Source organism: Anomalospiza imberbis, chromosome Z (genome assembly GCF_031753505.1).
Source record: "Anomalospiza imberbis isolate Cuckoo-Finch-1a 21T00152 chromosome Z, ASM3175350v1, whole genome shotgun sequence".
NCBI classification, from domain to species: domain Eukaryota; kingdom Metazoa; phylum Chordata; class Aves; order Passeriformes; family Viduidae; genus Anomalospiza; species Anomalospiza imberbis.
Window position 1 is genome coordinate 29689391 of NC_089721.1, and position 23033 is coordinate 29712423.

At 39.0% G+C, this 23033-nt stretch overlaps 1 protein-coding gene and 1 long non-coding RNA gene across 7 annotated transcripts in view; both read left to right on the forward strand.

Moving 5' to 3' along the window:
* MLLT3 (MLLT3 super elongation complex subunit) overlaps positions 1-23033 on the forward strand; it is a 120450-nt gene that overhangs the window by 52655 nt on the left and 44762 nt on the right. For 3 of the 6 annotated variants that reach the window (XR_010994554.1, XM_068176795.1, XM_068176796.1), the window contains exons 3-5: positions 4323-4405; positions 8777-8920; positions 20943-21062. Coding sequence is in view for 5 of the 6 variants with exons in the window: in XM_068176795.1 (XP_068032896.1) it covers positions 4323-4405; positions 8777-8920; positions 20943-21062 (347 nt within the window). In the remaining variant the exon portion in view is untranslated. The remainder of the gene's footprint in view (positions 1-4322; positions 4406-8776; positions 8921-20942; positions 21063-23033) is intronic. The other 3 variants (XM_068176798.1, XM_068176799.1, XM_068176797.1) reach the window with 2 other exon arrangements.
* On the forward strand, positions 11348-12884 carry LOC137465205 (uncharacterized). The gene is made up of 2 exons (XR_010994593.1): positions 11348-12378; positions 12804-12884. It is a non-coding gene; the product is annotated as an uncharacterized lncRNA (long non-coding RNA).

Sequence of the window (23033 nt, forward strand, 5' to 3'; positions counted from 1 at the left end):
AAAAAGTCTGAGAGGAATGTAAACAATCTATTACCTTATGTTCCGTTCATATTGTTTATAGATATGTTCTACTACACTGAACTAAGTCCAATGTAACCAATCAAGTAACATGTTTTTACTCTAAAACCAATAGAATTAATGTCCACAATGTTCTCTATAAAAGAGAGGCGTACTTTTGAATAAACTTTCATTTGCCTTCTGTGAAAAAAAAAAATCTAAACTGAGAATATCTACAGTAGTGATAGTGTTGCTGTTACTGCTGCCTATTGATACCTTGCAGTTGCTTGCTGGAAGGCAGGTTTTGTTTGAGGAGTATTTCTATAACTTATCATCATCTATGAATTACTGGAACCTGTTTGTGTAGGAAGGCAGCTCAAAATGAATGGATCAGCATAACCAGTATGTTTCTGACTATTCTTGTTCGTGAGGTGTTTGTAATACAGCTAGCATTGCAGCTGAGTGCCTGAATAGTCTTCTGTCACAGGTGGTTAAGTGACAGTATACTGTAGGTGAGCACCTGAAAAAATTCATAGAATTCATCCCCTGTACAGTGGTACACATGTGCATGTGTGTATGGTTCTTCAGCATTAAGGGAAACAGTCATTCCACCTTCTTCTTTTCCTAGGACCTAGCTTTTACACCTTCCCCTATTCCCTCTTTTTACAACTTGACTAGTCATTTGCTTTCACCTGTGTTCACGCTTCTGTGCAGCATTTCACAATAGCTTTAGCTATAGTTAGAGACCTGTTTGATCTAATTTCCATTCTGTGGCCTTAAACATACCAAGTGTTACTGCCTGTTACAGCAGTGTTCACCCCACAGTACAATGAAAGATGGTGAACATAAGTGACAGACATCAGCATTATGATTACATTGCACAAGCTGCTATTTTTATTTCAAAATTGCACCTAAAATAATTTTAGTTGTTGTATCTGGTTAGCAAATTTATTTGCAAATACATTAGGACTAAAATTTTCATTTATGGGGAAAGAGATTATTCTGACAAACATATAATAATAAGTCAGTACCATGAACTCACAGAATATTCTGAGTTGGAAGGGACCCACAAGGATCACTGAGTCCAGCATTTAAGTGGTCTGTACAGGGATTGAATGCACAGTGTTGGTGTTATTCCCACCATGCTCTGATCAACTGAGCTAAGCTCCTTATTTTGGCTTACACAGACAACAAACCTACGCACATTTTATTCTGTGGCCAGTGCGTGTAAAGAAATATGTGTCATTTTGCTTATGTTTTTTACTTATCTTCCCCTGGACCTACAACTCTTGTGACAGGAAACACTGTTATAATTGGTCTGTTATTCCGTGTGCTGTTGCCCACTTCTTCCTGCATCTCAGTGATGTTCCTCGGAACTGCCTTATCAGGCACCAATTTTTAACTGTGGCGATCTTCAGGGCTTTAATTGTTGTAGAGATTGCCTTGAGTTTGGACCACCTAGACAGAAGATACAGCAGAGAGGGAGAAAATTGTGTTCATACAAGCTTTTTCCTTAGGAGAAAGAAATCTGACCATAATAATTGTCTTAGTGGTAAATGATGTTCAAGACACTTGGTCTGGCACTTGAAATGGATTTTTAAGTGCCACTTTAAAGGAAAGGAGCAGTCAGAGGTGAAATGCCTCTGTCTCGCTGAATCAGGAGGAAAATTTTTTGTAATAAGGTAGTGTTTTTTTCTTATGTACCTAATCTAGCATAGTCACTTTTTTCCTAGCAAGCTTTGTGAAATCTGTTAGGGTCTCTAGATGCTTCCTTTTTCAAAAGTCACTCCTTCCTAGTTTCTGTTGTTGGTTGAGTTTGTTGGTCTACATTTGCAGTTTGCATTTGTTTCTCTTTACCTTTTTCCCTACAGGTTTGAGATTTTTTCCCCCTCTTCTCCTCTCCTGTGCTGTTTTGGTGTTTTTGTTTGTTTTCTTACTTCCTTTTCTGTGGTTTACTTAACTCTTGCCACGTCTCTTTTCTCCGCTCAGCATACCTTGCTAGGATGATTTCCTGTTGGCTTGGCTAAACCACATGTCACTGCAACCCTGGTTACTCCTTTTGACAGTTCAATAAGACAAAAAGAGCTTAGCCCAGGGAGGGCTGTTTCAGAGTGCACAGAAATGCCATTTCTGTCAGTATGTTCTGTCAGTGGTGGCTTCCACAAAAAATGTGAGAAAAATGTAATAGCTGCAGCCTGCGCATACACAATAGCACTGAGATTTGCTCAGTCACTTCTATTTCTCTTCAGGAAGATTTCGTTCACAAGAGTAGAATTTTTGTTGTGTTAAAAGCCCATCTTTCAGTTTGGGAAGACACCCAAAGTAGTTTCCAGGTGATTGTTCTGCAGCCCATTATCCAGGCTTTATCAAAACTGGGAGCTGTTACAGACTCTTTGAAGAACCATGAGACTTTGATAAGGTACTATTCAGCATGGCAGACAGCTGTGTAAATCTGCAGGAAGAGCTTAATGAGGGAGGCAATGAGAAATATTTATGCTAATGATGTTTTCTGCATCAATTAAGTGCTCAGGAAGAAGATGATGTGATGTTTGTGACATCACAAATATGTAGCTTGAAATCACTGTTTCTAAAGCCTCTGCATTTCTATCAATTTGTATAATCTTTCCCCATTTTTGTGTAAGTGGATTTCAATCTTCTGTGTGTGACCATTCAAAAATATTGTGAAGGCTTTCTTCTCAAGTTGTCTACTAAAGGCAGAGGAGGAGCAGGAATGCTCCTTTATCATTGACTGAGAAATTGCCAATACATATTACTGTAACCTCTCTGCTTAACTAGAACTATTATATTTACATTTTTCAAATGCTGAAAAGTTGTCTTAGGAGAAGATATGCCAATATAAAGTGAAATACTACTTCTGGGAGGTTTTTCCAGTTTCCAGCTGAAGACCTTGGTCTGAAACAATCTCTTAGATTTGACCAATCATCATAATACTTCTTTTCAAAACCTTTCAAATACCACTTTACAAACTATAGCTCCTCTGTTTTTGTTTTTTATACACAGAACAGTGTGTAAAAGAGATTGTTCTTGCTCTTTTTCCCTCCTTTTCCCATTTTGTGAACTTCATGTAGTGAAAGAGATAGTGATAGCCAACTGCAGTAGGTGAGCAAGGACTTGTGATCTCCCTAACCCTTGAGGGGTTTGGTACTAGCAAACGAGGAGAATGGCAAGTAGTAGTAGTAGAAAATTCCACTGTGTTTGCTTAGCTGGGGATTAACCAAACTTGCATGTCCTCAGAAAGCTGCAGTACTGATTGAACTGTTGGGAACATAGGAGTTTTTATGTTCCTGGATGTGTCTGATGGGGCTTGTCATGTTTTCAGGATGATAAAGGATTTTAAGTGCCTATGTGCAGTGCTTTGCTAAAAAGAATAATTTTGGTAATCAGATCCTGTACAGTTAATTGCAATACATTATTTTTGTAAACTACCAGGCAAGTCTGAAAGGAGTAAATTGTGATTAATTTAATAGTTTTAATTTTTTTTCCAGTCAGCTAGGTTCAGAGGTAGAGGAGACGTTTCTGAGGAAGTCAACCTTTTGTGTTATTAACTGCATCATTCTACCAGACTACAGTGGAGAAACCTTCAGTGAGATGGTAGTGCCATAGACATGATTTTTCATACATAGCATGTCATACATGCAGCATTTGAGTTGATGCTGCAGTTAGATGGGTGGTTTCTCAAGCTTAGCCTCCCTTTGTGCTAATGTGTTACATAGACTTGAGTTCTGTAAGGAGACTGCCATACAATCAAATAGAAGGCAGAGATGGCTTCTGTTCTAAGTTCTGTAACAGCCTACTTTTTGTTACTGACTGGAGTTGACAGCTAGTGCCACTTTCTTCAGAGATGTACTATTCAGTACTGTGGGGATTCAAAATAGCTAAAAGCCCTTGCATTAAACTGAGAACTTGAAGAAAAAGATTGTATTATGGATAATGCTATGCATGGTATTGTTACAGAAGTCTGAATCCTTTAAGGAAAATCTGGATATTATTTAAACATAATACCATAGTTAACCTTCCTCATGTTCTTCACTGTATGGAGTGCTGTGTTATGTCCCCGCTTTCCCAATAATAAAGTTTTCAAATTTGAGATAAAGATTTCCTGTCCATACAGTGGAGGTTTTATGCAGGCAATAAGAATTTGCCTGCAAAATTCAGGTTGAGTTATGCACAGATAGATCCTGCTTGCATGTGTGCAGGTTTTTAACAGCGCCACGTAGAACTGTTGTCACAGATGTACTCATGGGGTTTGCTTATGAATTTCAGAATTTTTTTTTTTGTTAAATAATTTTTTTTCTTTGTTTCAGTGTGCAAGGACCCACCCTACAAGGTTGAAGAATCTGGATATGCTGGTTTCATTTTACCAATTGAGGTTTACTTCAAAAACAAGGTATGGAATCTCATGTTTTTCATAAGAAAAGAAATCATGTTGAAGTGAGGGTTTTTTTAAGTTTTGGACATCAGTTTGTAAACTTGGTTAAGAATTATATTTGAAACTATGTTTATCAATGCTGTTCCTCAACCCAGTATTACTGTAACATGTAGAAATGTGTAATTGTATTTCACAGGATCACAGAATGGGTCAGATTGTAAGGGACTATAGAGGGTCATCTGGTTCAGCATCTCTGCTCAAGCAGGGTCATCCCAGAGCACATGGCACAAAACTGTGTGTGAATTCATGAATATCGTAATGAGGGAGACACTATGACCTCTCTAGGCAATCTGTTCCAGTGCTTGATCATTGCACGCTAAAGAATCTCTTCCTCATGTTCAAGTGAAACTTTCTCTGCATCAGTTTGTGCCCGTTGCTGTTTGTTCTATTGCTTGGCATGACCAAAGACAGCCTGGATCCATCATCTGACACCCTCTCTTCAGATACTTGTTAACAGTAAGGTCCCTTACAGTCATCTCTTCTCAAGGCTGAGCAGACCCAATTCTCTCAGCCTTTCCTCCTAAAAGAGGTTCCCTCATCATCTTTATCACCCTCTGCTGGACCAGCTCCAGGAGCTCTGTGTCTCTCTGGTCCTGAGGAGCCCAGAACTGGACACACCACTCCAGATGTGCCTCAGCAGGGCTGAGCAGAGGGCCAGGATCACCTCCCCCAACCTGCAATGCTCTTCCCAATGCACCCCAGGACACCACTGGCCTTCTTGGCCCCCAGGACACACTGGTGGCTCATGAACAGCTTGCTGTCCACCAGGTCCTTCTCCTCAGAGCTGCTTTCCAGCAGATCAGCTCCCAGCCTGTGCTGGTGCCTGGGGTTCTTCCTCTCCAAGTGCAGGACCCTGCATTTGCCTTTGTTGAATTTGAGACAGTTCTTCTCTGCCCATCTCTCCACCCTGTCAAGGCCCTTCTGAAGGGCAGCACGGCCCTCTGGGGTATCGGCCGCTGCTCCCAGCTCTGTGTCATCAGTGAATTGCTGAGGAGGCACCTGCCCCTTCATCCAAGTCCCTGAGGGAGAAGTTAAACAATATTGCATCTAATATAGACTCTTGGTGGACAGTATTTGGTAGATAACTCTGTGAAATTAAAATTGCCTTATTGAAAAAGAGAAGTGTAATACAATTATTGAGAAGAATTACTAGCCCTGCTAAAAAGTCTTTAATGCTTAAAGAGCCATTTAAACTTGAGGAAAGGACACCAGTCTTGATTATGTTGATTACACAATGAACTCATTGTGTAATATTTTATATTTTAGTATTACATTTTTCTATTTAGTACTACAAATCTTTATAATTGGTTCAGGTTTTGATCTTTCAAATCAGTCTTTTTTTAATCTTGCATCCTTTTGTCTGTTAAGAAACAGTATTTTAGACTGCATGTGAGTACTCAGTATATTCAACATTACCAGGCTCAAGCCAAATCCAGTGCCATTCTATAAAACTTATGCTATTGTGAAACCTCACATTCTAAGTAATTGCTGCACTTATTGTGAGTCTCTCAAATAGCAAATACAGAGGTTTTCTTTAATTGTACATAATGGGCTCTGCATTACTAATAACTAGTACAGATAAAAAGAACTGGATTTGTGTGAAATTAAAGAGCAAAATCTTGCAAAGTTTAATGTACACTACCTTAATATCCAAAAATATTCAGGTTCCCTTTACATGTCATGTGCCTTGGAGCTGTTATGGTACTTAACGTGTTTCAAAGATACCTGTGTGTTTATTTTATATTATCAAGATGTAGTTTGAAATGACTATTTTAATGAAGTCAAAATCATATCTTTACTGTGTTGAATTCTTGGTAAAAAACTAAAAGAGAAAGAAATAGAAAAGCATTATAGAAGACTTTTTCTGGAACCCTGATCACTTAAATTTTCTTTTGGGGTTAGCTATGTGTGCCTTTGAGTGTGTAATCAAGTATTATTTTGTCTTTCACAGAATGCCCTGTTAAGGTACGAGGTATTCTATTCAGGCACTTTGGAAGTTGTAGGTTTTGAATAGGTAATTCTGATATGTTCCCTGTATCAGTCTGTGAAGAGAAGGTCTTGATTTATCATGTTTGCTGTTGGAAATGAAATAGAACTGCCTCAGTGAGATGATCAGACTTTTTGGTATGCTTTTGAGCCCTTTTTCTATTAGGGGAGCTGTTTTGATTCATTCAGAAAATCTAATGAAAAGCAGCCCAGTCTCTTCAACTCATCTATTGAATGCTCATCCCACAGACAAAGCAGAAGACAGTGAGTCAATCATTGAGCATCTCTACAGAAAGCTTCCTGCCCAATATTTCTCTTTTTGTTTTCCACTAGACTTGTGGCTGCTTTTTCTGACTGTGGAGACTGCAAGTCGCTGGTGTTCCCCAGCAGAAGTTGTGGCTTAGACTGAGATCAAGAGGGCATCAGTGATTACAACCTGCCTTACCCTCAAGCAACATGTGGAATTAGGAAGTTTGCAAACATCCCTCACCCCTTGTTGGTGTCATATAATATGACAAGCAGCAGTTGGACTGTGACTCAGTTAGTCTGTCACACAGCTGCAGCAGCATGTGCTTCCCTGGGGTGTGTGCAATAGAAAGGAAGAGTGGCATAAAAATTGAGCTGGCAAATTACTACTTTCTCCTGGCTCAGCTGTTCTTTCCCCCCTAAGGCAGTTTACAGGTACTTTTCCAATACAGAAAAAAAGGATATAGACAGAAGGAAGAAGACAAGACATACGGTCATCATTTATTAAAGGTGGACAGCTGCTGAATTTCTGATTCAGAAAATACCCTATTGGATAGAGAAAGGAGGGGTACAGGAAGCTACCTGGACCACAGAGGATCCTGTTCCCAGGACTAAACAGAAATTGGTGGAAAATTTAATAGGTATTTTGCCATGATAGAAAAGTATTCCAAGCTTTAAAGAGTTACAGAAATTACAACCAACTCCTGCTCCTAAATTCAGCAACAGCAGGCTATGGTTGTTAGTCATTGAAACAAAGTCCTTAAAAATGCTTTTAGGTCAAAGACTCCTACTCTGGAAAATGCAATTAATACAGGATAAGGTTCATAAACGGCAGTACATTCTGTCTCCCCCATTTTGAAATAATGGCAGTGTTTGAAACCTTGAGTGTTTGAAACCTTGAAACCTTGGCTGTGTTTGAAACCTCTAAGTTAACTTTCAAAATAACTGGTATTTCTATGCTTTCTGTTCTTCCCATAGCTGGAACCCTGACTCAAAATTCAGCATGGTTAATGTGAATTTCTAAAGCATCTGTCATTAAACAGAACATGTATTTTAATTTCATGCAGTGTTGGATATGTGCTAAGGTTTTGTTGTATCTCTTCCTTCCCTTCCCTCATGGTTCCCTTTTTTCTGAAACATTTTTTCAAGTTGACTTTTTATTTTTATTCTTTCCTAAGGCTTGATTTAGTGACTTCCATTGCATATGGAAGTCCTTTGGAGGAAGGGCTGCTTAATAGCATCTTAAAAATGCACTTAGTGCACATACAGCTTCTAGAAGGGACTGTGTAAATGTCTAACACCAGATGGACTTAGTTTGTAATACCAGATAGAAGATACTGAAATTTGTTTGATGCAACCACTGTCCTTTTTCAGCTGAGGCTTTCTCAGGGCACTAGAGCACTGGTGATTTCTCCTGCAATATAGTTGCCTTTTATGTTTTTTCTCTTTCTGTATAGGTACAGGGAACATTCAGTTTCATTTTTTCACTGCAGTGGCAGAGAATTTTAATTGCTCGAAAGTTCTGGTGAAACACTTGAAATCTATCTGACCACACTTGTTCAAGACAATGAAGTTTCTTTAGGAAATGAGCAGACCCCATAAGTAGGAGATCAAATGTAGTAGGCTGCAGCAGATTCATACTTCTCCCTTTCTATAACTTTTGAAGAAATCAATTGTTTGGCTACAGTGGAGAAATTTGTGTTCAAAACTTACTGCACTGTGTTCAGTACTCTCTAGGACTCCGAAATGTTATTGTGTTTTTGACTGAGTTACCTTGTGTCAGCTGAATCATGATACTCGCCTATGTGCCTACCTGTAGCCTGGGCCAAACATGACTTAACAGTGTCAAGTAAGCCTTGTCAGGATTTCATAAAATTCATGCATTTTACTTTGTGTTATCATGGGCTGATAGGAGCTTCTCTGATTCTCTGATTTACTGTAGCTCAACTGACACTTGGTAAATTCCTTGTGTGTCTGAGAGCACAGAGAATGGTTTTAAATTATTTAATTTTAATTGACAGTCTTTATATAGCCTTTGTTTTCAACTTAGTTAGTTTTGGTGCTAGATGTTTCTATCTGGTTATTTTCAACCCTCAGGAAGAACCTAAGAAAGTTCGATTTGACTATGACTTATTCCTGCATCTTGAAGGCCACCCACCTGTAAATCACCTCCGCTGTGAAAAGCTCACATTCAACAACCCGACAGAGGAATTCAGAAGAAAGCTGCTAAAGGCAGGAGGGGTGAGTCCTGCACCCATGTCAAAAGCCATCACAAGATGTTGCTCCTTGTTGCTGGTGCATGATTAGTATAATGAGAAAGATTAACCTAACAGTGAAATTTAGTGTTCTTGTGACTAACTTCATACACAAGCTCGGTACATGTTTTTAAGTGGAATGGGTGAACAAATGAGCATGTGCATTCCTTAAATACATCGTAGTGTGATGGAAGTAATAAGAAAATAAAATGTCTTTCATTGAAAGAGGTTCTATAGTTCTATATTAAGCAAAATAAATTCTGTAGTTATAAGGTAGAACAAGTCAAAACTCTAACTATAAACAAACCCACTTAAATCTATGTAACATGTTGCACAGTCTGAATCACAAAAATGTACTGACTTCTTTATGTGTTGCTAGAATTAAGTGACGTGAAAAAGCCAAAAGGAAGTTTGCCCATTTGGAGGGATGAGAGGGCCCAAAAGGCCAAACCTTTAAGTTTATGCTTTGTCTGTGAAACTGTTCTCCTATGTTTCACACAATGACAGCATAATTCATTCTGTCAGGGACAATCAGAGGCTCAGCCATGAGGTCTGCTCAAGACTTGACCCTTCCTTACTGGGATGTGAAACTCCCCCTGGGCTCAGCTCCACTTCTGGACCATCTTCATGGGCCTGAGCCTCCCATGTGTCCGGCTGGGCTGCTGCCTCTTGCTTCCTTCCACACACTCCTGTGAAGAGCCTGTGTTTCCTCTATTCCCTCTGATCAGTGCCATGCTGATGAGAGGGATTGGAGGAGTTCAAGCCTTCCTTGGATGCTCCTGAAGCCATCCTTCCTTCCACCTGAGCCAGCCCTAGGCCTGTAGCTGCTTCTCTCTGCAGTCTCCAGCCCCGCAGTCTCAGTTACCTCCTCTCATCTCCCACCATTTTGTTGGTGTTTGAGGTCCAAACTGTAGGGAGTATGTAGATAGGTCTGACAAAACCCAAGCAGAGGATATAGTTCTGACCCTCCCCTGGCTCCCAGGGCTGTGACCACCTCACAAGAATTGGGACACTGATAGCCATAGTTGCTGCCCAGGCACCTATGTTGCTGCCTGTGCCCTGGCTCAGCTGATAGCCCTCCATGCCCAGGCCATCCTCTGGAGCTGTGTTACAGCCCTAGCCTCCTGGCTGCAGGGCTGTGCCTTGCTGGGGCAGTTCTTGGTATTTGGCATTTGTCCTAATTTTATTTAATGAGGCTGCTGTTAACCTATTCTTCCATACTGCCTGGGTCCCCTCCGCAAGCCCTGCTTGCTGTGAAGCGTCAGATACTTCACTTCCCAGTTGACTGTTATTTGCAGACGGCATGAGTGTATTTTGCCTCCTTTACCAAGTCACTGATAGAGATGTTAAGAAAGCCTTCATGCTGTGAAATTCTAAGTGTTAATGCCAGTGCCTGTCTTTAATTTGAACCAGCCATAACAAAAGTGGGTAACCTTTTTTGGTACCTTTAGATAATAGTAGGTTCTGAGCTGGAGATAAGAGGGAGCCAGTGTGAGAATCTTCAGTCTGCTAAAGAGAATCTTTGAAAACAAAGCAAAACCAAGTAGCGCATATAGCCTGAAAGACCCTGTTGGCCTCCTGATGAACAGAACTGTTACAACTACAGTTACATTGAAATAGAAGCATGTGCAATGTTTTCTGTTTGCATTTATAAGGTGCAAGTGGCTTTTTAGTGTGTTTGCAAATAAAACATCGAGACTGTATTCTGGAAAACTTCATGAACCATTTCTTTAATATTTGTTAACAACAGACTGGATGAGATTAATAAGTTTTAACCACAAGTGTAATAAATTTAAGTAATGCCAGCAGAGAATTTGGAGTTGAGGAGTAATGGTTAAAAAGGTTAAAATAGGAAGCTTCCTTTTTATTGCTAGTTTTCTGAGCATTTTAATTTTAGGTTTCTTGAGTTAACAAAAGCAAGAATGTTGCCTAAGTGTGAACAACAAAATGTGGCATGTTTTGATCAAATTCTTTCCCTGAATATAGGGAATGACCAGTATGGTCATTCTTAAAATGCATTATTTCATTGCTTTTTTGTCTTCTGGATGCTTCAGACTGCATGGCTATTCCTTTTTCTCCATTTCCCCAGTTTATTTCCAAGAAATTAATACCTTGTCATGAAGTGATCAGTTTTCTGTATCCCTCTATGGACTTTCTGACCTGGGAGTTTATCTGATTAGCTTGGCAGAAATAATGTAATAGCACTGTCTGTCTTGTCCCTAAAAGTTTCTCTGAAGGGCTTACATTTCCTGGTGTTGGAAAGCCCATTATGTTTTATGAAATACTGGAAACAGGCTTTTTTGAATCCTGTAGAAACCCTGAAAAGCTGAATTTCCCTTCCTAGTGCATTGCAAGTGACTTTCCCTTCCAACTTCAGTCTGTTCTCTGTTCTGCAGAGTGCATTAACTCATTTGTTAATTCTATGCTTTAGGCTGAGAAAAGCATTTACAGGGTAATAAAGTATGAGATGGGTTTTGCACTTAAAAATAAGTCCAAACAATTAATACTTCTAGATTATGGCTACATTCAAGAAAAAAAAATAACAGTAACAGGTTGCTCAATTTTGATAGGCAGGGGGTCTGGCAAAATTAAGTTTATGTCCTCCAAAATGAATGAGATACCATATTAATGTAAAAGAGTGGTAGCATTGAGTGAAGGCATTTAACATGGTGGACTTTTGTTTACATGCTTTTAAAGAATGGTCTAAATTGCTTGATTTCTATGCACCTTGGAATCCAGATCAGATTCCTTTTCCTCCGTTTTTACATGGGCTGACTGATGTGAACTACAAAACATGATTATTTCTCATTTTTCTAAACATATGCATATTACAAATAGTATGTCCTTCTGGAGGGAGAAGTGTAGGCTTACCTGGTACCTGTGTGTTACCATATTCAATATAGTCTTACCTCTGTGTTTGTCTTTTGCTGCAGATTCCTTGAATTATTTCTTGGATGCTCCTACCTCCCCCTTTCTGTTACATATATATCTTGTGGTCTCCCAAATGTGTATTGGTCAAGGTTATTTGGTACAGCCACTGTTCTTCTGTCTTTCATGCTAAGAAAGTTTTGTTACCCTTCTCCATCCTTCGTGTCCAGTAAGATGTGGCTGGCTATCCTGTGGCTCAATGAGAGTAAGAGTAACATTGGGATATCACAAGTGATTAAAAAGTCAGAACTCTAATGTAGTACAGCTTTGCCACTGTGGCACTTGAGTTAGGCAAACAGGACATTTAGGGTATTACCAATCATGTAGATTAGCTCTGTGGAATATTAGTATTTTAACATTTTTATTTGATATCACCAGAATTGAAGCATTACTGTACAGTCAGTCTTCATTATTGGGAGTTTACCAACTCGCTGATTTCTTTTCCAAGAGGCAGTTACATTTTCAGGCCTTAGAAGAAGGATTTGAGTTGGCTTCAGAGATTCTCTAATCAGGAATGTAAATAGAAACCTTTGGTTCTGTCTTAGGCTATATCCAACTGGCAAAGTTTTCCACCTTCAAAAATGTATTTTCTACACTGAACTTCCCGCAGCCCCTCAAATCTATCTCTACCATTATGCTCAAATCCATCTATACCATTTACCTATTTTCAGTTGGCTTATTCTTGTAATTAAAAAAAAAAAAAACCAAATAAAACATTTTCAAAGTTACACTGGACAAATTCAACCAAACCATACATTGTTTAGGTTCTATACCTTTGTATATGTTCTGAATGACATTCCTTTTACAGAGGTTTGCTGTGGAAATGATGCCACTGAGAATTTTCTGTACCATTTACTCAGTGTAGTACCATATCATCTGTAGCTACCAGGTATAGACATATACCCATGTGAATTAGCAACCTGTTGCTTGAAATTCCCAAGGATACCCTGGATACAGGTGACTACTTTTAATTAATTTGTGTCTTACCAAGCAAGTCATCAAGCTTCTGGAAGTGAAAGAACTGTATGCATGCAGTTTCCTACACAACTCATCCTCTAGGCACAGCATGAAATTATGCCTGAGCAGGTGCAGTAGGATTAAAGTTTTGATCATGTAAACACCAATAAGTGTTGACCCTTATGTGGTCATTCCTTCCTGGATTTTTCAGTCACCTATTGTGATCAGTTTCAGCCTTAAAATATGAGAGACCCTGAGGAAAAAGAGTTGGCACAGGGATTGCTGCGTATGGATTTTGGAAGAAAACTGACACTGGGAAATTATAGTGATTGAAAAAAAATCTTGAAATTTGAAGTAGATTTTGATGCTGAATCCCACAGAAAACGCAAATAGAGTCTGATTCCATTTATATTTTATATTGTCAGCACTGGTTCTATTGCTTTTTTGGCTCGCAAGAAAAAAATTGAAAATTACACCTAGTCTGTTTAGTGAGCTAGTAAAAATAAATTAATTTTGAAGATGCTGAATGATAGCTGCCTAACACTTTAGAACTAAATTTTGCCACTGGAAAAAAATATTTGCTCAGGCATCACTTGTTTGAATATGATGTTACAAATGACTTAATTTCAATTATTTCCAGTAAAAGTAGTGAAAATATTTTCAGTCTACATGAAGATAGCAGTTTGATCCTGCCTTCTGTCTCCTAGCTACAAATACATAAATAAAAATGTTTGTATTGTTTTGCAAGTTTAATTGGAAATTAAACATGACTGACTTTTTGGCAGGAGGCTCAAAATTAGTTGTTTAATCCAGGAGTATATAGACAAAACTTAATAGCTGACTTTTCTTTCCTAAAAGGGAAAGACTTTTCTCTGGCCCTTCGAGAGCAGTTAACACTGTGGGCAAAAATAGTAAAAATCACGGCTGTATTACAAATGCAAAGGGCTGTTAATGGTTTGAGGTTTCATGTTTAGAGGATGCAAGAAATAGGTCACTTTTAGAGTAGTAATGATTCTATTTAGCAACAGATGAGTCCTTTTTGTTGCTTTCTGTAAAATTTGTTAGGAAATCTAAGAACACTGCTTGTGTAACAAGACAGTTCTTTTCTTAAAGAGAGTTATCTGTTAATGAATGAGAGAGAGACTTATTCTGAGAGATGCAATTTTTAGAGAAAATAATCAAGGTAAAAATGTAGGTTTTGCCAAAACCCACTGCATTCGGTTGTTTGAGGTTTTTGCTATCTTTGTGTTTTCATTGTTTAACATTTGAGAAATGTCTTTTCAGTCAGTTGAGATGTCTGCACAGTGCCAGTTTTAAAACCTATGTTCATAATCCATGTAATGAAGATGAAATTGTGGGGATTTCCCTCTTTTCTTCATCCTCCCCATTTCCTGGCAAATTCCTCTCTATCAGTTGGAATAGTTGGCTTCTACCCAGAACCAGCCTTAGGTATAATGCTGCTCTAGGGAAGGGATTATCTTTAATCTTGTGCTTTTCATATTTAAGTAATTGAATTTTCTTGAACTACATATTACTTTACTTTCAAGCAAATAACTTAAAGTTTTTTTATATTGGTTTAAATATAAATAATAGTTGTTCAGGATGACTGTATTTTTTAGCTAATGATTTATATTTTGGAACTTCAGCCTTAATGGGATTTGTATTACTGCTAGGTTTTCCTTAGCAGTGTGTTATCCTCTGGAATTGTGAAATATAGGTCTGCATGCCCACATTGCATAGCTCGTGTTTGGTCCATACTGATTTTTCATTATCATGACTTTAGCTATTAGTGTTGCAGTGGTCATTTAAAATCATTACTACTTTCCCCCCATATTTCAGATATTCGTACTCTTAAATTTGAAAGAAGTGATGTGTAGGAACCTGTTCGTCACTGTAAAATGACACAGGGTGTGGCAACCCATAGCCAAAGAGGTCCAGTTGTCTGCTATTGATGCATGATGAATATAATTCATGTTGAGTGCTGCAGAAATGTTGTAGTAATGGTTCATCTTTCCCAGAATTCTAACAGGTATCTTGTAGCTTTTACTAAAAGTGCTGTTGGAGTTTTTCTGCAGCACATGTGGTAAAGCTTACTGCCTGTTCTGAATATACTGTATGAGGGTGTTCTTTGATGAGCAGCTCAATAAATGAAACTGCAAGATGTAGCTTGGTGTGGATCTGATTATTGCAGCTTTATTGATGGCCTTCTTTCATTCAGGAAAATGCAAAACTAGGAGACAGGCAACAGATATTTGATAGTGGCTCATTGACCTACAGGTGCTCTAATGTGGATTAATAAGGAAATTGTATTGATCTCGACCTGTGACAGCTCACATAGTTCCTGACTAAATATATGTGTGGGGTGGTAGATCTGTGACTCCTGTGTGTCAAGGTCGTTACAATCATAGATTAGTTTCAGTTGGAAGGAACCTTTACGGGTTATCTAGTGGGCAGGGACATCTCCAATTAGATCATGCTGCTCAGAGCCCCATCCACCTGACCTTCAGTGTTCCCAGGGATGGGGTGTCCACTACCTCTCAGTGCAGTGTGTTCCAGTGGTTCATCACCCCCATTGTAAAAAATTTCATTGTTATAGCTAGTCTAAATTTACCCTATTTAAGTTTCCAACTACTATCCCTTGTCCTGTTGCAACAGGCCCTGCTTAAAAAGCCATCCTCTTGTATTCATGTAGCCCTCCTTTAGGTACTGAAAGGCTGCTATAAACTCTCCCCAGAGCTTCTTTTCTCCAGGCTGAACAGCCCCAACTCTTTCAGCCTGTCCTCACAGGGAGGGTGCTCCATTCTTCTAACCATGTTGGTGTCCCTCCCTAGGGCTCTCTCCATCAGTTCCATGTCTTTCCTGTGCTGGGACCCCAGAGCTGATGCAGCCCTGCAGGTGGGGTCTCAGCAGAGCAGAGGGGCAGAATCCCCTCCCTGGCCCTGCTTCTCATGCTGCTTTGGATGCAGCCCAGGACACGTTTGGCTTCTGAACTGTGAGTGCACATTGCTGGGTCATGTCCAGCCTCCCATCCACCAGCACCCCCAAGTCCTTCTCCCTAGGGCTGCTTTCCATCTCCATTTGTTCGTCCCACAGCCTAGACTGGTACTAGAGGTTGCCCTAGCCCAGGTGCAGCACCTTGCAATTGTGTGCATTTGTAGTAATGGGCAATAAAACAAGATCAGCTTTCCGTGGAACATTTAAGATGGTTCCACATTCCTCATGCCATAAGGACATGAAAAGCAAGGTTTTGTTTTGAAAGTGAGCATTTTGTGTTGGGTATACAGGTACTCCATGTTGTTCAAGCCTGTATAAATGTTGTCTCCAAAATGTCAGTGTTTTTATTTTTTGTAAGGAAACTTCAGAATAAATTGTTAGTGCAGGTTTAATACAAGCTATTATATTCACTAGGTACTGCAATTTCATAATTTTCCCCAAATTATGGAAGAGGAATAGCGGATGTGGGTTCCTGATTATATTATGGTAATTGGTAGTGCACAGTTGTTCCCTGATCCATTCCTTTTTTCAGAAGTGCATGGAACTACTTTAATTAAATGCATGGCAGTTTTTCTTTCCATTGCATTTAATTGTCTTGAGTAGCAGATTGGAATGTCCTTAGAAATACCCTGAGAGAAAATTTGTACAAGGGCGGGTATTGTTAGAATAATGGAGAATGGCTTCAAACTGAAAGAGAGTAAGTTTAGATATTAGGAAGAAATTATTTACTGTGGGGGTGGGGAGGCACTGGAACAAGTTGCCCAGAGAAGTTCTAGAGGCCTGATTCCTTGGAGTTTGGATGGCAGTTTGAGCAACTTGATCTAGTGAAATGTGTCCCTGCTCACAGCAGCGGGGTTGGAACAAGATGATCTTTAATGTCCCTTCCAACCTCAACTGTTCTATGCTTTTAAGATACCAGCAGCTCAGGTATTATGGATACTGGTCACTTCAGATTGATTATTCCTACCGAATAATGTGAGTATCAGTGGATCTCCTCTATGCACTGATTTTGGGGAAAAAGTAGCGTTTTCCTTTGCCCTTGCAAAGTTGTTTTTCATTTAAAGCAACTGGTAGACAAAGGTTTTAAATGCAAGCTTAACAGCTGAAGGATATAGTGAAGTGAGTTTTTTGTGAACTAGAGGCAAGGTATGACTACCAGCAGAACATTTAGATTATGTGAGTGGAATCAGCCGCCCCTCCTCGAGGAAGCTGTGGTCTGCAGTGGAGTCATCCCTCAGCCTTCTGTTCTCTAAACTGAGCAAGTCAAGTGATGTCAGCTGCCTTTCACGCCACTGGTTGCCCTCCTCTGTACACACTCCAGTAGTCTGATGATGTCCTGCTTGTGCTGAGGTGCCACAGCTGCATGCTGGACTCAAGGTGACACCACACCAGTGCAGAATAGAGTGGGACAATCACCTGTCTTGAAATGTTTCTCCATACGGCCTATTCTGCTGTTCCTGCGTTATTTGTACCCTGGTATTAAACTGTGAAACCAAGTGTTCTCCCTTGGCCATCTTTCTAGTGCTTATCCAGTACCAGGTATCCTAAAGCACACTTTTTAAAAACGCTTAAAATATTTGTGAACAAGCCCAGCAAATGCCCTACTTTTACACACTGTATTACTGTCACCATTTGCCCCATGAAAGACAAGCTTTGAGATTAGCTAGATCTCTGCTCTGTTAAATAAAGTCAAGCGAGATCTTTGAGGGAACAGCAAAACTGTAACTAGAACTTCATTTTTTGCATGTTGGTTGTGTTTAAACTAATTTGTTTAGACTGCTGTTGCCTCACCTTCATTGACACTAGTCAATGTCTTATTCCATCAGTCTGGCTAATCCCACTTAGCTGCTGACTTTAGAAGAGACCAAGAAGAATTAGTCCTGGTTTTTGTCACTGAAGTGATTAATTGTGTGTCCAGCCAAATACCAGCTGCAGGTGTCCTTGGCTGCCTGGCTCAAGCACGGGCTACAGTCCCCTTCTCTTGAGCTGTATCTCTAGGCAGCTGTAAGACAGCAGGGTAAAGCTGTAAAATGCAGGGAGGAGTAAAATTCATATAGGCTGTGTTGGAGAGTTATTCCTATGCTATCAGTGAGCTTGCACTCTTGCTGCAGTAGTGTCTTCCTGTGATAAGCTTATTCCTACATTTCCCATCAACCTTTTCCATCTTAGTTGAAGCCTTGGTTTAATAGAGGCACGTACGTAGATACACCCACAATCAAGCAGTGTGTGTTGCCAGTGTGGTAGAATCAATGTGAAAATAGGGACTTATTCTGAAAGCTGTTGGAAGTACATGTGCCAACCTGTGATTCTGTGTTTGACTAATGTAGGGTCGAAGGGCAGCTACCCACTGCAGAAATTGCTGCAATTCTGTCAGCTGAGGTCTTCCAGTAAACTTAAACTGGATGTATACTTGTCATTTCCCTAAATTTAGCCAAAAGGAAATGCATATTACTTCAAAAAGGTGTTGCTAATATAGGGACTTTCTACATAGATGACAAAGAAAACAAACATATTAGATGTTATTTAACACTAATATTAATGTCTTTCTTTGAGAGGTCGAAGTAATTTATTTTTTATTTTTTCTGTGATATAATGGACTTAAATGAGGAACATATACTTCTGTCAGTCAGAAATCTGTTTGGAGGAGAAGTGTGTGTTTTTTATCATAGGGGCCAAAGACTTAATTTTACATGAGACTTTTTGGTCTCTTGTCATCTTTTTGTCAGCTTTAAATATGGTATAGTCTGTAGCCTGTCTTAACTGCATGCATTGTTGATCACATCAAAATTTTGAATTTACAGTTGCTATTTTTATAGGGTTTATGATGTAATAACATCTGCAGGATTCAATACACTGAAATTTTTAGGGTTCATGGTTTGGTATGTCCAGATTTTAATTTCTAAAACCACAAAAGGATTTATTTTCTTCTGTGTGTAACAGGAGATTTGCCAAATCAGACCTCACATGGCATTAATGCTGTTCATCCCATCCCTCTAAATCTTTCTGTAGACTGTCATCCTGTTTTGAAACAGTCTGTAATATGGAGACTGTTAATGGTCCAAATACTTGCCAGAAACTGAGATATCTTAGAAGTCCATGCACTTTGAAAAAGAAAAAGTCAACTTTCTAAGAATGCCTGTGTACAATCATGAATATATGAATACTTCTGCACTGAAATGTTTCTGAATTTAAAAATGAAAATTTATGCAGTGGTTAATCCTCAGTGAATTTATTTCAGTGGATCAGACTTCTATGCTTCGGGGAGAAAATGGCAGCTTCCTACACTAGGAGAAAGAATTTCTGGCAGAGATTTTGTTTCTTTGATTTTAATTTCAGGGTAGGGCAAACCCTGATCCTCCTGACTAAATTTTTCTTTTACATGGATATGCATCTTTTTGTCATATGAATGTATGAACAAAACTATTTTGGGCAACAATATATCTGCTTAAACTCTGTAATTAATAAGTAAATTTGCTTTTTCTGAATGACTTTGATTTTATGCAGATGATATGTTCTGTTAAATTTGTGGCTTTAAAAATACTGCGGAGTTTGACTTAAAGAACAATACTATTTAACACCCATTTGACATCCTCTGTCAGAGAAAGTAATGCTAAATATGTGCATTTTCTCTACTTGTTGCCCAGGTTTATGGTATGCACATGTGGCTATATTTTCCTACTGGCTGATTGTTCTTTGTTAGCTTGTGCCTTCTCTTGTATTCAGCTGAGTTTAATGCAACCAAAGACCTTGGCAAATTGAGATAAGAAAGTATTTCTCCTGCTAAAGGATCACTTACTGTGATTCACAATAGCTAATTACAATTAACAGTGCCATGATTGCAAGAAGAATGTTATTACTTTTGGACAGATGATTTTTCAGAGCTTTGGCTTTTGGCAGGCTCCGGTTTAGAACAGCGCAATTGCCTTATTCCTCTGCCTTTGGCATCTAGCTACAGTGTTGAAAACAGGCTGATAAAAAAAGTTTTTTATTACGTAGACATGTGTCTTAATATTCCCCAAGCTACCACGTGTCTTCTGAACAAAGTGGTCTGCAACAAGATTCATTTTGAGTGGTGTTTAAATAATTTTATTTTTTTTAATTGAAAGCCTGTCTTTAGGAATCTGTAGGCAATAAAATATCATCCTGATTTGGAGAGGTAACATTGGAATACACATATCTATGTCCTTGATTTCCCTGTATTTTCAGTGTAATTTCTATGAGGCATGTGATGGGTCAGCTCATTTCTGTTCCCTGAGTCAGAGGATGTTTTGATCATCTGAAGAGGCAAGGTTAACCACATAGGATATCCACAAAACCAGTGTTGCTTTGTGCATGGAAACATTTGGGAAAAGAGACATGTTTCCTTGCAGGTGTAGAGCTCTGCATCTTTCCAGCTTTGCAGGGCTTGTCAGACAGGTAAGCTGTCTCTAGCATTTGGAGCCTTGAACCAATAGATAAATGAATGGCTGTAGTAGGAATCATAAAATCCAGGCAGAGCAGCACTGTAGCAGAAGACAAGATCTTAACTGGGTTCCCACAGATGGAAGGAATAATCTACATGTCAGGTAACTGCTCAGTAATAGCTGATTTACTTGTGCTTTCTGGAAATGATCTGTTTGTTCTTAAGTCTTTAAAATCAAGAAAGGGAGCTAGACCCTCTTAACAGCAAACTGAGTGTTTGCTTACCAGCCACACAGTTTACTGTACTCTAGATAACACAGAAACCTGAAGTTAGAAGCTGAAATTAAAGCCATACTGCTTTTACTTTAAAACCTCAATTTGTTTTTACAGTGTATCTTTGTGGTGGGTAAACCTTGGCTAAGATGCTTAGTCACCCACTCTGCCTCCTCTGCGTCTCAGGGAAGGGAGAGAGGATAGGCTGGGAAGGCTCATGGGTCAGGATACAGACAGGAAGATTGCTTACCAGTTAATATCATGGGAAAAATACTCTTTTTTAGGGAAAATGAATTATTGATTATCAATGTGATTTCATTAAACTACCCCCTCTTGAGAAGAAACATGGATATTGTTTGTTGGACTTTTATTCTTCTACCAGTGTGATTTGCTAGGCAGGTGAGAGTCTGCTCTTGTTAATAATGTCTGCTGATGTGCTTTCCCTCTTACAACAGATGATGGTAATGTCAGATGGCACATCGTTTTCTTCAGGGCAGAGCCTTCATCTCCCCAGCCTTCCCAGTAACTCTCTGTCTTTTTCTGAAGTGAAGAAGAAATCATCTAATGGGCCAAAGGTGAGACTTATTTCACTAGAAGATAGTTGAGCCAAAAGTGCTTTTCCTGGTAATTAAATTAATTTTAAAAAATTCTACATGTTTTTTGCAATGTTTTAATTGCTAGGCCAATGATAGCAGGCCTTGACATTTCTTTGCTCAGGATGGCAAACAGGTGCTGGTGATGGTTCTCTGGTTTTCTTACTTGTACAGTTGTTTTCTTTCTGTTCCAGAAGAGTTGTAATGGTATCTTGTAGTGTTAGAGCATTACAGTGATGGAATTGTGATCTATGGAAATGTAAAGAATATGAGATAATACTATTATAATAATTTCATTTATTAAGCATTTTTCAGGATAATTGTGTAGAGTGGAACTTGAAGCTGTGTTCTTTAGGATTTTTAGTTTTGTTTAAATTCAAGAGGTTAATTCTTTCCTAGATGTTTCAAAGAAAGCAATGTGTCATTGGTCTCTAGGACATCAAATTGTGAATCCCCATCTTAAAATGTCGTAAAAAGATATAGTCCAAGGAACCTCTTGAGTAATACAAGTGGACCTTTCTGATATAGCAGATAATTTCTTGACAAAGTGAACTAATGGTATGGGAAAATAAAAGAGCTTGTTGTTGTTTATTCACATAAGAAATGCAATGCAAGCCTTTTCTCCATTCTTTTAAATTGTTTGGCTTTTTATTTTCTTTTGTAGTACCTTGTAGATTTGAAGTATGTCACTCAGTCTTGCAGTGCATGTACTTAAAGGGGCAATACCCATTTTTATTAATAACTTTCATGTTCATTCTCTATGCTGAATCATGTACCTTGCAAGAATTGTCAGGTAATGAATTAAGGGTATGCCTAAGAAAAGATAGTAGGGATACACAATAAGCAAGAGTAGGCAAAAAATGTTCTTTGACATGTCTCTGCCTGATGTGTGTTGTACACAGTGCTTCACAATCTCTAATGCAGGTGGTTTTGCAACATTTAAAAATATATGGGAGCGTGGTTATTTTCCTAATGAGATGCTGGGGTATAATCTGAGGATTAAACTGAAGGTGATTATTTTGGCTTGCTGAAATGAGTGCTTAATGCCTCAAAGGAAAGAAACTGGGTACCCCTGGTGCTGAAACAAGGTGCTGCTGGTTACACTAGGATGTATCTCCATCTAATTGGATACCAAACATGAGTTACTCTGACACTTGACCATCTCTGGTAGGGGTTCTTATGATGTTGGTAGGTAGGTCTCTAGAGCTGATTTTTCCAATAATTTCTAAAGAGTCAGCTGTAATGTTGATTCACCCATGCCTTGCTTTCCATGCCAAAGCAGGTGTGCTGAGGTTTGGGTTAATAAGCAACCCAAACACTTCTAGAAGGACTTCAAAGAAGTACTGACATGATACTGAGTCCTGTACTAATTCTCTGTGTAGTAACCGTACACCATGGTAAGTCTTCAATCTCAGTTTTTTGTAAGCAAGTGTAAACCTGGGAAGTAATTTTCCAAACTGTATTTAGACAGTGAACTTCAATCTGATGTGGAAAATTGGCAAGTGTGGAATGTGATGGAGTGAAGGAGGGTAAAGTGTGTATTTGCTGCACTCATCCATATAGACTGTTGCTTGAAATATTACAGTTTTTGCTGGAGCAACTCAAACATCTGCAGAGTTTGGCCCATACCGTGCAGCTATGTGAGTCTAACCTGAGGAGGTTAGACATGCATCATATTTCAGGATTCCATCGCTAGAATTTTTAATAGTGGGGAGAGGTGTTTTTTATCAATACACTGTTTTTTGTCAGTCCATGTGGATATTTGATTTTTCCTCCCCGCCCCCCCCCCCAGCAGTCATTGCTTCACCCTGTCCAACTTGGAACACACTTATGAGCAGTTATCCTTTTATCTCATAAATAACTGCCTTGCTGACAATTGTAAGCTATTATTGAGAAATGGAAACACAAGATAGCCTCGGATTTAGGGTAACAGTAAAGTTTGGGGTTTTTGTT